This window comes from Labrus mixtus, chromosome 1, assembly GCF_963584025.1.
Source record: "Labrus mixtus chromosome 1, fLabMix1.1, whole genome shotgun sequence".
Lineage (NCBI taxonomy): Eukaryota > Metazoa > Chordata > Actinopteri > Labriformes > Labridae > Labrus > Labrus mixtus.
Window position 1 is genome coordinate 26,429,231 of NC_083612.1, and position 17,427 is coordinate 26,446,657.

Sequence of the window (17,427 nt, forward strand, 5' to 3'; positions counted from 1 at the left end):
TTTTAGTCAAAACATTTCATCAGTTTATCGTACAAATATTTGGTAGATCAACCATTTACAAAAATCATTATTGACCTCACTTCAGTACTTTCACTGTCACAGATTAGTGATTTCTTGATGGACTTATTATCTAAAAATTCTTCATCTGATTAGTCCTTAAACTGTTTAATGGTGCAACATATTCAATCATCTGTCTTTCAGTCATCCAGGCAAAATGCTGAACTGGTTGTATTCGACATGAACTGTCCCATCATCAGCTTTAACAATTTGCCACCTGGTTTATCCATACATTGTTATACCGACAAACTCATTCACACACTGATTTACCCCCTCCACTGCAACCTCGCTGTCACCCCACTCTCTCTCTCTCTGTCAGTCTGGGCACTTTGCCAGAGCCCCTCTCCACCCCCTCTTTTTTTTATCCTGAAACTCTATCTGTGTTTTCTGAACATACCAAGCCAAGCCTCACAATGCTGCATTTACTAAACCAAGTGGCTCAGCCGTGATGTCGCTGTTCCCAGACCTCCCTCTCTGTGGCAGACTCTCTCTGTGAGGCAGTGCAGAGCTCACACGGCTCACATGGCAGAGCAGGGCGGTCGAACTGCAAGAGAGGAGAAACCAACATCATCTGTTTGGAAAATCTAGATCATCAGAGGACAATAAAAGGAGGAGGAGCAGTGTGTTTGGAGAGCTGAGGTATCACTGTGTCTACCCATCCTACCCTGCTCTCACATGCACACCCACAGACACACACTCCCCTTGTCTCTCCCTTCCTCCCTCCCCGTTCGTCTCCTCCACTCTCCGATGCTGGCGTGGTGAACAGCAGGACACTGTCGGCTGAGCTGCATGGAGGCTCAGGGAGGGGCAGGGAGCCCAGGTAAGAGCCATTTTTCTATTATTTTTCTCCGCGTTGCAGCTTTTGTTTCACCACACAGGCATGGTGGATGCCAAGTGTCTTTGTCCTCTGAGTAGCCTGCCAGCTGTAAGTAATTGGCTTTCCTAAAACAGCTTGTTTAAGCTGCTTCTAACTTACATGTTGGAACTGAAAAATATGGGTCAGAGAAGCCACTCTTTAATCATAACACTTATTTTTTTGTGTCTAGCCAAGATAAAAGATTGCAGTGCACCATTACTCTATTTTGGCTCATCACCTTGAGTCGAGTTGTGAAGGGTTTGTTTCTACAATCAAGTCTGATGTTTAATCTATTGCACCAGCAGTACAGGTCTTTTTATATCCTACACTGTAGGTCAACCACACAAAAGCCGGGCACATAATGAAGTTGCAGCACAATAGTGGACACACATGGTCCTTTGTGTAAAGTCCATCCAGAGAAGCCTGGTAGCACTACACAAAGCCTTAGTGCCACTATTGGACTGTAACAGCTTCAAAACCGTCAAAGAATGGATGATTTAACTGTTTATCTAGAGGGTAGGAGTATTGTGAGGGATACAGGTCTTAATAGTGTGTGAAACAGATTATGACATTAGATTTGATAAATAAAAAAGATATGCATGGTATGACGTTCAAAGTGAAACAAAGCAGCAGAGGGTTGGTCAGCTGTGCATTCATCCTCTGCTTTTTATACTCTGTTGTGTCTTGAGCTCAAAAACAGTCTCTACTGTCACTGCAGCACCATGCACAAGTATTTGCCTCCCTTCTACTTTCTGGATTTGTCATGTTGAATACTAAAAATGTCCCTTGTAGTGATTATATTATTAATAGACAAGCACAATATAGCCTATCGTTTTGTAGTGTGGCGGGGGTGGGGGTTATTAGAAGCTCTTCAAAATTAGCACAGAAATAACTGTTTAGCCCCAATCTAAGATCAGGTGCAAAATTCTGCCCCTCTTAACTCGTGCATCCAACTGATTTCTGCGATTCTGGACTTCTCTTCTGTGTCTCAAAGAGAAAAAAAAAGAAGGAAAAAAAACAACTTAAATTCCAGTTTGTAGCACTATCAGTTATGGAAAAAGTTAAAGGCGATTGAATACTTATGCCTGTCACTGTATATTGCAGTACATTGTCACAGTTATATTTTAGATGCTTTTTCCTGCTGTGGTTTTGTGCCACTCCTCTATGTTGACTAACAGTATCTGAATGCTGAACATTAATTCTGACTGCAAGAAATACCTGACCAATGCACATGACAAATGATATGATATGCTCATTATAATAAAATGGAATTTAGCTAACAGTGTTATTATGATGCATCACAAGACAGGGTTTTAAAGTGTGACTTGTAGGAATAAGGATTTGTAATGTGACAAAGCGGCTGCTGTGAACCAACAACGTCCTTCAATAAATGCCTTTTTTTTTTAGATAAAACACACCCAGCTCTGCTTGATAAATAGAATTTATATTGTTAGTAAATGTTCAAATATCATTGAAAAGTGTTGACAATTAACTCAGTGGAGAAGTTGACATCTTCTGAACCCATCCCTTGTGCTCAATAAGTGTGTACCTCTAAGTATGAGACACTGCATATTAAATAGTAAATATTTTCCAAGCATTACTATAAATAGATTGTAATCAGCAGGTACAAAGACTGACCTAGCTAAAAGGGTGTTGGTAGAGGATTTTAATTCCTTCTGCCTGCACCATGAAAGATCAATTTATTGAACAGAGACAGTGAGTTTGTGTCAAGTTTTGGCAAATGTACAATACATCGCTCTCATCCTCCCTCTCTCTCTCTCCATCTGTCTTCACAGACAGGCATGGCTCACAGCTTGAGAGAGTTAGGGTCAGACATAGCCTGAACAGACCATATCTCTTACAGCGATCTGTCTTTTACCAGCATTATATTCCTTATTCTGTTTTTTTTCTTCTGGCTCAGCAGGTGGTGACTAGAGCAGCCCATGGACGCACAAATCCTCACAGTAACATGAGGAAAAGAACATATAACACATATCCCAGATTATTTAATGGATTAGTTAAGAGTTTGGCGGGATGTGTGGATGAAAAAGGTCAGAAACTGAAATGAGTTCAACAGTCAATGTTTGCTGAAGAAGGTGAAGGAAATGGAAACCAAAGCCAGTCCAAGTATTGAACAAACATTTCATTATAACAGCAGAGGTAATGCTATACTCCCTTCAATTTGTGTGGCTCTTTGCTGGGAGTAAAAAAAAAAAAAAGATCAATACCCAACAATAAACAGTGGGTCTCTCAGGTTGAATTCAGAGTCTGTCATTTTCTGCCTTGTCCTTGGCTGTAGCAAATGAGAAATTCTACTATATAAAAACATACTTCATGTAGAAATAGCTCCACCAGCCATCTGCTGCCAGCTCTGCATGTTATCACTCAAAAGAAATATGCCATCATTTTGGTAGATTTTTGTTTCAGACAGATGGGAGAGTTGTCTATTACAGTATTCCTTAAATGCTACTCAGCACCCTTCACATTGGCAATTGAGGTAATTTATGTTGCAGTTTAATACTTTTTTTTGCTGTTACATATGGGCATCTTCAGTACTCCATGTTCTTACCTCATTGAGCTGAATCACACACACACACCTGCTGTGTTTTCAGCTGTTTCAAATAGAAGAACAGAGTTTGTGCGGACTCCTGCATTTCAAGGGAGGCTATTTTAAGTAGCCTACCCTCTATTTTCAGACTTTGTTAACACCCTATGTGGACTTCGTTTTTCTATTTTTGAATAAATGTTTGAGATGTTTGTCATCCGGTTTGAGTGAGGTCTTTTGACCCAAACAATAGCAAAAGCTAAACTACAGTAAAAATGAGTTTCAAATATTCCAGTTACACCAAATACATGAGAGTAGGCCATATACTATAAATAGGCCTATAAATATTTATAAAAAGTATGCAACAACCATGAACAACAATCAAAATCACAGTCTACATAAAGTTGTCTAAAGTCAGATTCATCTTGCGTTGCTATGGAAACAATAAACTCTGACTCCGCCCACAGTGGCTAACTTACAGTATATTTGCAACTGTTTCAAACAATCCTCTTCTTCATCCTCGTCGTCGTCGTCGTCCAAATTATCACGATATCACCTTTCCCGGCCGCAATAGGTGAAGTTGTCGGTCCTTGCAATAGTTGGCCCTGGCATCAATCACGTGTCCTCTTTTTAAATTAAACACTAATCTGTCCATTATCAGCTAATTCACTTCAACGCGAAGTGTATTATACTCCACAGACCGCTGTAGTAAGAGGTTAAGTAAAAATGTTTGCCTGACTTCACCTTCTAATTTAGATGAAGCGGTGATATGAACCAACCAATCAAACAGCACAGGCAGCGCAGGTAATCGGTCATGTGACTCAAGTTACTGAAACGTCATCGCGTGAAGGAACGCAAGACGTCAGACGCTGATAGCTAACTTGCATCCCTTGTATGAATTCAAAATATATACGATCACTGTCTACCTTTGTATTCCTACCTCGCTTGGTCTCACTGTTCCCGTGTCTCTGTGTCTTTGTAGAGCCCAATAAGGACATCCAGAAGCTGCTGAAGCCCTCCAGCTCAGGTGACCTGTCCAAGGAGCTCTTCCAGCACTCAGCAGGTGGGGAGGAGGAGGGCAGCCTGTCAGGGCACACCGCAAGCCTGCTGCACATCACAGAAAAGAGACGTGAGTACCAGGGGCAGGGGTGAAGAGAGGGCCATATTAAGCCTGCAAAACAGACCGTAATGAATATTAATTGCTCAGAGGTGTTTAAGGGGCAAATTATGGATGATAAATGTCTGGATCATCTCCACAAGACAAGGATATGGCAAAGGTTAAAGAAGTACTATAGACTGTAAATAATAGAGAAGGACACTGGATGATAAACTTCTATTGAACAGTTCCTCATCAGTGACAGTCACTAGTTGTTTAATCTACAGTGAAATAGTAACACATTATGAATATCCCATTGTCTGTCAGTGGAGAACTAATGCATTAACTGCTTGTGCCTGCTCACTTAGTTTGATCTTTTCTGATTTTGAATCCCACTGAGTGATCACTGCCTCTTTGAGGTGTTCTCGTCCCACTCTCTCAGAGACCAGTACAGCTAATCCTCGGTTGAAAGGACTCATTGTGCATCCGTCCCGTACAGAGGCTTCTCTGTACGTGCTAGACTCAAGGCCAAGGGCACAAAACCACCGAGACGGATACTGGGGCTGCAAGGGTGACAAGGCAGCCTTTATCTGCTCCACTAACTAAACACTTTTTCAGAGAGACAGCTCAACCAGACACTAATGTCTGCGTCTCTGTGATTGAATGTGACCTATTAATAAAACTGGCCACCTGGCAAGGTAGCTAACAGTGTGTCAAGCAAAAGATGAGAAATAAATATCACTGCTGCTCTAAATATTCGCAAAGTGATAGTCAAATCTTATCCTGAGAAGTTGTGTTTTCGGAATGAGCTTTCTCCTTTTATAGGATGTAATTCTTACTCTTATGTTGTTGAGAGATTAGGAGTCAAATTCAAATGTACAGTATCTGTGCTTTCACTTTTTTACAAGATTGTCCATAGCAGAGCCTCATTGCAGCTTCAATCTGGATGGCACAGTTTTATCTTTTGAACCAGGGCACCACAAATACCCCTGATTCCTCTATTTGTTACGCCTGGTGCAATCTGCCTAAAATCTTCATTAACATCTTCATAAGATCCTGGATAAAAAACAAGTTCTCATTTGGTAGCTAAATAAAGTCCCTTATAAGAAAAACAACAGCACTCAGGACAGGTGCACCCGTACAAACCCAAATAAAACTGCCTGCAGTGCGGAGAACTTGTCTATTGTTACTTTTTGTTTGGGAAGCTGTGAACGAATTTGAGATTAAAAATGTATGGCTACTGCTATGAAGCCTTAGAGTAAAAAAAAAAAAAAAAAAAGGTTTTATCTGTATTGATCTTTAATAGCAGAATCCAGCTGTTAAAGGGAAGAAGTTTATTTTACAGCTTAAAATAAAACCCATCTTACTTCTCTTCTCCTGAAAGCTTTACAGGCCACATATCGAACATTTTTGGCTAAATTGCCTTCATCAGGAGGTGTTGAATAAATCATGATGTACTGGAGAGGGGTTTTGCGACATGCTCACTGTATGTGTGTGACAAAGTAAGAAAATACAACTCAGTTTACCTGAGAGCTATGGATGAGAATAATGCTACCAGATTTACTCAGGGAAACTTTGAAGTGATGTTTGACTGTTTAGTGAGCCACTGTCAGAAAATACACTTCCTACATATTTTATTTGTTTGAGAAAATGATTATTATCAGGCTGGACTGTTGACCTAAGAAAAGTGGGACTGGACCGATCCACGTACCAGGCACTTACCCTCTGTTCTCTTATCATTTTCACAAATCTGAACCCCTCCCTCTTTCCAATCCTCCCTTTTCTTTGTTCTTCCTGCTCAGTACCTCTACAGATAGAGTGGGGAGAAAGAAAAGGGAAATAAAATAAAATGGGGATGCTTTTTTATAGAACATCCAATTGACAGCAAGCAGATATCTTTCTTTGATATTTAAGGTTCAAAGAAACATCATATTGCTTTTCAAAGAATTAAAGGACCTTCATTTCACACACATTAACTACAAAGGCTGGATTATCAAGTGTGACATAATCGACATGTTGTGGTTAAATAAAGATATGTATCGAAGGGTTACAAATGGATCTGAACACAGTGCACACATTTGGTTTTGCAGGCCATGAAGGATGTGTTTGCTGTAAGAAGAAAAGGTGCTCCATTACATCATCCATCTGCTTCAGACGCAGACTCCTCTTTTTTTGTCTCGGCGTGAATTTTTCATTGTCAGTCATCCCCACTGGCGTCCGCCGAGCTCCCCTGATTGGCTTGTAAGAAGGCAGTTGTTTCAGTGTGTCTGCCTGAGAGAGAAAACGTACTGATCAATTATTCAAGGAGAAAGGGTGTGGGAGAGGAAAAAAAAGAGATGGGATAGAGGCAGTTTAAAAAAAACATGTGCAGTTGAACGGGGAGAACGTTGTAACCAATTGAAAATAATGGCAGCAAATAATGCAGTGTTTTGCTTTGGAATAAGGCCTTCCTTCCTCTTCATGATCCTCTTTCTCGTCCCTGAATCTTCCATCACCTTGCGTCTGCTTTTGCCTCTTCTCTCTATATCTTCTTATCCACAGTTTCCAACCTCCCTGTTTCACTGCCTCCTCTTCACTGTTCCTGAAAAGGGGTGGAGACCCCCTGATGGCTTTAAGCAGACAGCCTGTAAGAAAAGTAAAATATATTCACAAAATGTGAAGAGGAAAGCTGAGGTGATAAAAAGGTGAAATTAGTCAAATGTTTTTTATTCTCCTTGTCACCCAGCAATTGCACAGTATATAGCCATTACTGTTTCTTCATCCGACGGTAGACAAAATGACGTTTGAAGATTGAAGGAGCTCTGACTGTATACCACAGACTCAGTCTATTGGGGCTCTTTCATTACATGTGGTGCAGTAGTTTATGATGCAATAATTGAAGTGGTTAAGTTGAACAATTCTATTAACTGGAATGTGGCCCTCAGAGTCTTGAAATAAATAATAGATCTGTTATATTGTACTGAAGAAGTCAAGCCTCAGGCAGCTCATTTCACAGAATGATAAGGAAGTTGGATATTTGTAATGTTTCTGGATGGTGCATCTAGTTAAGCCTCCAGTGTGGTCAAGAACATATTTCATTCATTGAATTTCTTATTGGTAATCTGTCATCACTTAACATTTAACTTTGAAGGGGTTACCATCCAGGCTTCTACCTTAGAGCAAGACACCTTAATGGTAATAACCCCATCCTCTGGAAACCCAGTGGTTTTCTGAAGCTTGGGCTGAATTTCTGATGTGATTTAAAATCAGACAAACAGTGAAAAATGTTTTCATTGATGTTTAAAACTTGAACATGCGTAGAATAAACAAAGCCGGGCTGGAATGGAGCCCTGAGGGATCTCCCAGAATCATTAAAAATTACAAATGATCAAACTGTCCAATCCACCTCAATACTTCTCTTATAGCTACTTTCTCTGTTTTTGTGCAGTCTCCTTCTTCTATGTTCTTTAGTGTCCTTTTGTAGCCTTATGATTTCTAATATTTCCTGTGGAGCATTTATTGTATGGCCACATGATCACTGGCTTAGATTATGCATGTCATATTATCTACATGGGTCATGTGCATTAGGGCAGTGGTTCTCAGCTGATCCAGCCTCAGGACCCAACACTTCTTATTGAGAAATCTTGACTTAGGTTTTTCAACCAGTCAGATTTTTTAATAAAAAATGGTGCATTTTGGACTTTAGATGGTACAAAATATGTGACAGAACACAGAGACGGAATGAAACTAATATGTTTAAAAAGTGCCTCAGAGTTTTTGACAGGAACACATTAGCGACCCACTTTTGGGTCCCGACCTACTAGTTGACCACAGCATCAGGGGAAGGTGTTCAATCCACTCAATCCCCTTCATTTTCCCCCAGGAATTCAAACTCCCAGGTCTCCTAATTTTCTTTCTTTTATTTTTAATTGGTATTCTCTTATACTCACCGCCTTCCCATTTTTCATTCAACATGTCTCCTGGCATTCCTGGTGGTGAGTGTTTTTAATGAAACATTGCAAAATGACGAGACACTGCTTGAGCCTGATGCTCAGTCTTAAAATCAATACGTGCTTAATAAGGAGGACAGTGCAGGGTCTTGAGTGCAGCGGCAGACAACAAGCAGCAGAAGAGTAGCTCTCATTCTAAAAGCAAAGCACTTTCTCAAACAACACGGGTTAATAACAGCATTCAACCTGTCACACAACCTATTGTTTTCTCCCACAATCAACCAGTGAAGTGTTCCATTCAGACTTGACATTGCATGGCAGGCGAGCATGCATCCTCTGCTTCATATAGGAACACATTCACACCCCCACCTGCCTCAGTGCACTCCCCAAACATCCTTAATACTATAATGGTCAGTAATCGCAGATTCGTTCAGCCATGTTACACAGAATTGGTTCCTAATTTGGGTGATGCTGAGACAAGCAGCTGTTCTTGTACCCTTGCTAGGCTTTGCATGTGTACCTAGAGGTTGAATACATACATAATATTAAAAATGTCAGCTTTGAGACAGCCTAATTGGAATGCTGAGCCCGGCACGTTGATGCACACCACATGTGAATATGACCCTGCTGTATGTAGCAGGAGCTTGTGCAGAAATGAACAGGTGCAACACTCCCAGGAGAAAGATGAAGAGCACAATGATTTAAAAAACTATTTTCATCTCTGCTAACTTCAGCTCTGGCTTCCATTTGTTTAGTTACTGCCTGTGCTAAAACACAAGTGTCGTGGTGAAACGGAGACACTCACTGACTACAGTGCAGAGCTCAGAAATATGTCACACCTCACACGTGTGTGATGTGTTGATATCCAGTAAATATGTTCTTTGTTGAAATCAATTTTACATTAACACCCCAAGTACCAGTTATTGACCTGCTTCTAAGAGAGGTTTCGATTCTAGAGCAGCTGAGGAGGAGGTTTGTGTTTAGAATAAATGCAGTTCTACTTCTCCAGCTTCTCTTTTAAGGAGCCACTTTTCTTCTGCATTGTCAGCAAAAACCAGTGGATCATTTTTTTAATCTCTCAACCTCTCTGTTCTTCTCTCTCTCTGTTGGCCTTCTAGAACCGCTGAGCAGCGTGTCTTCTCTGGAGGTGCATTTTGACCTCCTGGATCTGACAGAGCTGACTGACATGTCAGACCAGGAACTGGCTGAAGTTTTTGCCGACTCTGATGAGGAGAACCACAACGAGTCCCCAGCAGGTAAAAAAATGTAAATGAATTGTGTCCTCAATCGATGAAAGAAAAACTGGAATAAAAGGTAGTTTTTCACTGTTTTAAGACCAATGCATTACATCCAAGCTACAGGTCAGAAAATGGTAAACCATGCGTGCATGCACACACTGTCTATGAAATAAACCGTGACAGCCACACCTGCTGCCCCATAGTCCATGCACATACTTAAATTCATACAAGTCTTAAAACAAATCATTTAAACGTCTTCTACATATTTTCCTTGCACCCCTAAGCTTCATTTAAAAAAAAAAAAAGGCTTGGTTGGGTCAGAGTGTTACTCATATCCTTTGATTGCTGAGGGAAGCGTTTGCTAAATTAAATTTGTCCCTGCAGTCTTTTTTTTTTTATATCTTGACTTTGTGTCAGAGAGACAGGGAGAGAGAGAAAAGGGAATGAGCTTTTTATATCTTAATAGCCCAGCAGGGTCCTTTAAAAGGGCTGCTGAGCTGTAACGATTCCTTCAGGGACTCATAAAAAAACATATTTCAAAGTGTCATGTATAAACTGCTCCTTGAATATAAAAAGGTTACACTTGTTTTTTTTCAACCGGCTCACTTCGTTTGATTCTTATGAGAAACTATTTCATTCAGATCCTATGGGATGATAACATTTAGAGACACAACTTTCTAAGCATATCATTCTAAAACACTGTTAGGTTAAGGTGTACCAGACCAGTGGCATTCGAGTCAAATTGATTAAATGTGGTATGTGGACTTCATGCACTTACACGATCAAGATTTAAGATTACAGTTATTGGCACTTGCTGACACTCTCAGCAGACATGCATATAGAAGAATAGAAGCAGGTCAACCTACATGTGGGTCACACAGCAGCAGGTACGAGATAAAGGTTAGCATGTCTTTCCGCCAGTTTCCAAAAGGAAGCATAAAATCTTTGTCATGTTTTATTCATGACCTGGGAGCCTCATCGTGCATGCGGACAGTGAACTCTCTTCTCCTCAAACATTCTTGCCTCTCAGCATGCACAGAGGGTTTTACGATTTAAAGGTCCACTGAAAACATCTTGTACATCCTGTGCGTGGACTCTGCCTGTCAGAAGTTAATATCATGATTTCTTAATAAAAATGTCCGACTTCTTAAAGTCATATTTGAAATAAAAAGGGCTGTATCATGCTGTGTTTGTCTGAGAATAATTCTAGGCTACTCACATTTATTCATCACTCTGTTGACAGGTCAAAATGTTCATAATGGTCAGAGGGTGAATGATCAAACCACCAACAGTGGCTGGAGGCTGATCACATGTTTGCAGATATCATTGCTAAGGATTGATGACTCCACTGTTTGAATCCTGTTAAACTGGTCATAATCGTCACTCAGTAATATTTAAAAAGCTTAATCAGGTTTTTGTATCTACATAAAACTACAATGTTCCTTTTTCAGTTTTGTTTTCTTCTTATTTCCTAAATCTTTAACATCCTTCTTTCTTTTCCTTCACTTGTCTGTTTATTACTAATGTTCAGTATCATGGCACAGCTTGTCAGTGTGAGTTATGTTCCCTGTGGACCATCTGTGTGCAAGCTACTGTCAGCAGCTCCACAGCCAGCCATGTATAGCAGGATGTCTCTTCCATCTCCTGATGGAAATATCTGTCCGTTAAGCTGCTTCATTTCACAAACTCTCCACCATTCTCATGAGCTGATTACTGTCTTGTCTGCCTATTGTTGGTACAGTATACAGTGGGTTTGTAGTGGAGCCCAAGGGATTATTGTTTAGAAGATATTGTCAGCTGTTATGGGGCAACTACCATCATCATCTTCATCATGGAGCAGACTGTGCTCCAACTCTCGAATGAAGCAGAGCAGCAGCCCAGCAGATCAGGGTCTTCAGTAGAATTGCTCATCACTACCAGTGTCACATTTTATTTTGATACATTTGAATGAGGAACATTATAGCTGACTTTAACAGGCTAGAAAACAATTAAACGTCTAACTCTGCTGGGCACTTTGTTCACTTTGGTCCTGAATGTTTTTGCTCCTGAGATGGTAGTTTAGGGGACAGAGTTGAAAAAAAGAAATCACATAATTCATAACTAATCAATTGTGATGTTAACCACTTTGATTGAATTGAAAAGACACACTCAGTCATTGCATGCAAGTCCTTTCATTTGATAAATCGTTAAATCTTACATTCTGCTCTATGTGATCCACTTCAGTTTGATGGAAGTTCAAGTTTTAACAGTTTCTCCTATACATAATATATCATAAAGAAAATAAGGATATATAAACTGATATAGCAATAAAATAATAAATATAAGTAAGACTTATAAAGATAGATGTAGATAAAGAGTATTGTACAGTCACAGGAGTAACTGTTGCAGGCTGCATGCATGGTCAGTGCATGTGAACACAAATGATAGCATTATATGATTCTACCTTTTTAAATTCATGTTCAAACAGTCAGGCAGACTCTTTGCCTGTTTCCTTTTCTCAGCTGTTCTCCCTGATACCACCACTCCAAAGTGTCTCAGTATTTTGTTAGTGACAGGACAGCTGCTTGTAGCCAGTTGCAGAAGAAACAACAGCCAAGATACTTTATATCCAAGGTCTCACATTCACTGAGGCACAGCTGTATACCACCGTTATGATGTTGTTTATCTGTGAGAGGAACAAAATCCCAACGATGATTGAAGGTTTGCACACTCAGAATGACATATTCAGATTCTGATGTAACTCTGGCAGTGAACACCACATGTCAGTGACTTTTGTATTTTTGCCTGCATAAGTTATGGATAAAAATGGATCAGCCATCAGGGAACAGAGCAAACTTTCTTCCTTGTCAAAAGTCTTCAACCTTCCAAAATGAGATGTATGACTTTGAGCAGCTCCTTTCTTCAAACGGCTTTCAGAATATCTCTCACCTCTCTGCTGTTTTTGTCTCTCTCTCACTGCAGACACAATCCTCCTTCCCTGTCATGCTCTGCCTCTCAGCTTGCCTTTTTGCTTCATTCCCAATATCTGTCTCTATCCATGCTGGCTACAGATCGGGCTTATACAGAGGACAGATAACAATCCCAAGAGAATGCAGCATGTGAAATTGATGCTCGTGATTTTGTCTGCAAGAAGATGCTCTGAAAAAGCCACATATTGTGCAGCTTATAGGGTTATACAAGATTTATAGTAAATTACATGATCAAGGAAGGCATGAAAAAAGATTGTTTCCACATAATGTCTCCCTGTAGTGTTAGGAATATAGTGGAAGAATAGTTTAATATGTAACTCCTTGTATTGTTATTATAAGTGGAATAGTAGCATTGTGAATATAGTGAAGAAATTAGAAGATGTGATACATTATTAAGATGCATGGAGATGCATTTTGATATATAGTGCTAGTAATAAACACAGTTTGGGTCACGGCTGGCTGAGGGGTAGAAAAGTGATATTATAGGATTATTTTGATTATGATTATTTTTGCCAATTTGAAAAGTAATCTGATCCATGATGAAATAAATGCATGATCCTATCAATGTCCTTAAACATGCAACATTGTTTTAATCAATTAAAACTGCAGACCTATTTCACACACAAACAACAATATTTACACTCTAGGGCACTGGCTTAGACTGGAGATGGTTGTGACAATAAGGATATCTTGGGTTGTTTTGGCAGACAATGAAAAGCTGTGTGAGTGAAAATAATTATTTATACAGAAACTTTTTGGAAAATCTCTGTGAGCTGTAAGGACCAGCTATTCTGTTTCATCAGAAAAACCTTCTTCATGTTTCAGTTCTCTGTTATTATTGATAAGTCTTTATCAACCATGCCAAAAGTATATTAGCTAAATATTGCAAACAGGACTATGACAAATGTCGTGTAATTGATAATTCATTTGTCATAAGTGTGTTCTGGGTGGGGGACAAAGAGAGGGACTGTAATTGAATTAACTTGTGACAAAGTAGTATTGAGCTGTACTGCGTGAGGCTAAAACTGTACAAGAAACTGTTGACTGTGTGTTGAGCAGGTAGGAGAAGGGTTGATAGAGGAGAGGAGAGGAGAGGAGGAGAGGAGAGGAGAGGATGGGTTAGAGGGTTCATGCTTAATGTAGGTTCCTGAATAATTCACTCTCCCTGCTGGAAACAAGGCTGGCCCTTCAAAGCCATTTAGACAGCTATCATAACCTGGGAGCTACACTAGCACATTATTTATAGATTTGTGTGTTGTTGTTTTTTTACCCGGCTGTCTTTCTTCCCCCATTTCCATGTCCCTGTCCTTTACTTTAGGCCATCTGATTCACATTCCTTTATGTTCAGTTCATCTACAATTACTAAAACTATTGAGTTGTACTTCATAACTCGAACCCAGAGAGCGGAGAACATGCAGTAATTAGTGTTTTGTCAAGCTTTTCTTTGTAGACAAGCTTCACATCCACATAACAAAATGCTGACTCTGTCCAGTAGATTTGCTCATTAGTCACACTCAAGACGAGCTTGATCAACCGTAAAGATACCAAGGATCATTTTCTGTAATGTTTAAGTAATATTAGTTGTGTTTAAGAGAGGGTTTTTGTTAAAGGTTTCACCAACAATTCTGTAGTAGAGCAAACCATGGTAGAAATTCAAATTATTCTATGATACTGTCTGACTGCATTATTTGTCCCATGACAAGGGTTTTTATCTCTGACAGTTTGTTTGGTTTGTGCAGTAGAGGACAGAAACATCTCCCTGAAAAAACAACTCTTATACACAGACAAGAAAAAATGGACCACACCCTAATAAATGATGTCACAGCACGTGTTTCCCATCTGCTGTCAAGTATACATACAACACCTGCAGTGATGTCACTGCTTCAGACAGAGGCAGAAAATACCCTGTAGGATATCCCAACCACCTTTTAAAGACTGATTCCAGCTCATGTGTTGCCTTTGGGATCGCTCCAGACATTCACAACATTACACATTATAGTAGGTGAAAAATTCTTGCTCTACTTCTCAATCACTGATTGGGCTGAGCTAGGATTAGAACAGAAAACAAGTAGTGTTGCCCTGGAAGGATTGAAATTAAGGGCTTTGTCCAGCACATATACAAGTGTGTGTCCTGCACACATAAACACAAACCTGGGTTTCTACTACGTTTGTTTTCCCTGTGCCTTCACAGGTTTTCTGTGTTTGCTGTTTCAGTAAAATGAAGTTACAGCAATATACTGAGTGAAGAATGTGATGGCTGCCAGCCAGCAGCACCGAAGTAATACAGCGTAGTATCCTATAGATCAGGGTACTCTCTGTATGTGACAACAATAGAGAGGAGCAAAAAGAAAAAAAATATACTGTATATAGTGCGTGTGTGTGTGGAATATAGTTTTTTTTTTTTATTCCTGTCCATCCGTTATTTTCACTGGATATCAATAAAAAAAAACAGGTCAAGCGGGACCTGAGTTTGATCAAACAAATAAAAAACAACATGCATCACACACACGCTCACGTCATACTGTATGTACATGCACAGACACTTCATATAAGCGTAAACACCACTAGCAGTTGTCAGCAGGTGTTCATGGTGCTTGCTGTAGCTGACTCCTTCATGCTGCTCAGGAGGATGTTGTCCTCCTCATTAAATTCAAGCAGCGATGCCATCAATCTTCTGAGATCAATACATGTGTTCCACCTTCCCATTTTCTCATTCTTTTTTCTCATTCTTTGCCTCTCAGAGTTTAATGTGTGTGAGTTTGTAGACGTGCCTTTAGGGAGATATGTTGGCCAGATACTGAGTATGACCTTAAAAATGGTTTGTAAAGCAAGACAGAGCAAGTAGTCTGCTCTGTGTCAGTCATGCCCTTTTGTGTCTGTGTCCTAATGCTTTGTTCAACATCACCATCTAGTGGTGTAATGAAGAACTGGAAGAAAAGAAAATCATGCTTATTTAAATATTTGGGTAAAGAAAATGATCTGTTTTCCATTGACTAAATGCTTTCATTGGCAGCTGAAGAAGCCTCAGTCACTGTGTCTTCCAAAGTGTCTTTCACATTTTAAGAGCAGAGCTCTGGAGATTATTATAAAAATGCTTTCAGAAGTTACAGAGCGATGTATAACATATTCAGTTAAACCTGGTTAAACACAACAGGTGTGCAGTGTTTTTGTGTTCTCTTGAATCTGTCTTTATATCTGCTAACTAGCCATTGTGTTTTATGTTGGCTCTTAGGTTCCCACCAGCCCATGCTGCCCAGAGGTGGTTACATGCGCTCCCCCTCGTGGACACGCTGCAGCAAAGTTGAGCATCCAAGAGAGAGGAAACACCACAGTGACTCGGACACCGCGGAGCCCTTAATGAAACTGGAAAGGCCGAAGCAGCCATGATAACTGAAGAGAAGAGAAAACATCAGAGAGAGGGAGAAAACCTAGAGCAGTACAGGAACAGCCCGAGTGGGAATGCAAAGTGGGCAGAGAGGCCCCCCATCTTCCACTGTGCACTCACATAATGTTTCATGGTGCTCAAGTTCAGATTGAACACTGGACAAAGAACTCTGTGCTCTTAAGATTTTGAGATGTGCAATACACACACTCTCCTCTTTTAGATAAATAAACACACACACAATCATTGTGTTTTTCATGCAAGGGGCTCTTAATGCACTCTGAGCTGCCAGATGATTTTAAGCTTTGTTTTTGAGTGACAGACAGGGTATGAGGATGGCCGCCATCCTGAAACCTATCAGGGTGGAAAACAGTCAGAGTGGTTCCAAAATTGTTTGTTTGTTGAAGTTCAGAAACTGGGGTTCACACTGAATGACCAGCTAATGAGAATAATAAATCAATCGAGCTTTTCAAAGTGAAACACTAAGCTGAGGCTGCTGCTAAATATGTTGGTTCAAATATGTTACAGGGTGTTTTTTCTTGCTTTTCCTGCAGTGAAGGTAACTCGATCAGTGGAAGTGGATGTCACTGAGGCCAAGCTGTTTGTATCCATCACACCTTCTCCATCTCAATGACAAATGTGTGCTGTTCCCTGAATGAATATTTTGCACTTCTCTCACTGAACTTGGTTTACAGTGCCCTCAAGAATTATTGGCATTTGGTGCAGAAGACACACAAGATAAACAGACCAAGTGTCAAGCTATATGCAACACGCTTTTCCTTACTTTAATACTTTTTTTTCATTAGGGGTAAATGTTTTTTGGATCATTTATAAATGACAGCTGCATTTGTTGCTGTGGCTAAGGTAATAAGTTCCCTTCAAAGTTGTAATTCATACGCCGATGAAAGAGAGACATGAGCTTAATGGAGGATATTTGAAGATAGAAATAAAGAGAAGCTGCACCGGTTGTGAGTTTTGCATGAACGCCAAAAATACAACAAAGTGCCAACAGTTTTTGTAATCACGTTTTAAAGATGCATTTTACATTTGATGCAATATTTCATATCTCTCTAGGCAAAGGTTATAGCTGATCCCTTGATTTATTTATCTCATGTTCAGCTTTTCTTTACCAGGAGTGCCAATAATTCTGAATGCTGTGATACAATGGATCAAAAGTGACACTGGGATGATAGAAGAATGAATAAAATATCCTGAAAATGTGTCTGTTGTTGTGTTTTTTGTTTTCTGTACTTTACAAAACTTCAGCTTCAGTAAGCAATGCATGGAAACAAATCTTTTCAGTACCATGGTAAATGCACTACTGGTGTCTTCTATAAACAGGGAAGTATAAAACA

General features: G+C 39.9%; 1 protein-coding gene across 1 annotated transcript; it reads left to right on the plus strand.

The window, feature by feature from the left end:
- The first annotated feature begins 583 nt into the window (after window positions 1-583).
- Window positions 584-17,294, plus strand: dbndd1 (dysbindin domain containing 1). Its single transcript, XM_061040172.1, has 4 exons — window positions 584-877; window positions 4,441-4,587; window positions 9,602-9,739; window positions 15,923-17,294. The coding sequence occupies exons 1-4, from the start codon at window positions 847-849 to the stop codon at window positions 16,075-16,077; spliced, it is 471 nt and encodes a 156-aa protein (XP_060896155.1). The 5' UTR covers window positions 584-846; the 3' UTR covers window positions 16,078-17,294.
- The last annotated feature ends 133 nt before the right edge of the window (window positions 17,295-17,427 follow it).

Bases quoted from the DNA above. Each gene is read 5' to 3' on its own strand.
- dbndd1 (XM_061040172.1), top strand. From the start codon at position 847: ATGGAGGCTCAGGGAGGGGCAGGGAGCCCAG. The intron at 878-4,440 runs GTAAGAGCCATT...GTGTCTTTGTAG, and splicing joins GGGAGGGGCAGGGAGCCCAG to AGCCCAATAAGGACATCCAG. The intron at 9,740-15,922 runs GTAAAAAAATGT...GTTGGCTCTTAG, and splicing joins CCACAACGAGTCCCCAGCAG to GTTCCCACCAGCCCATGCTG.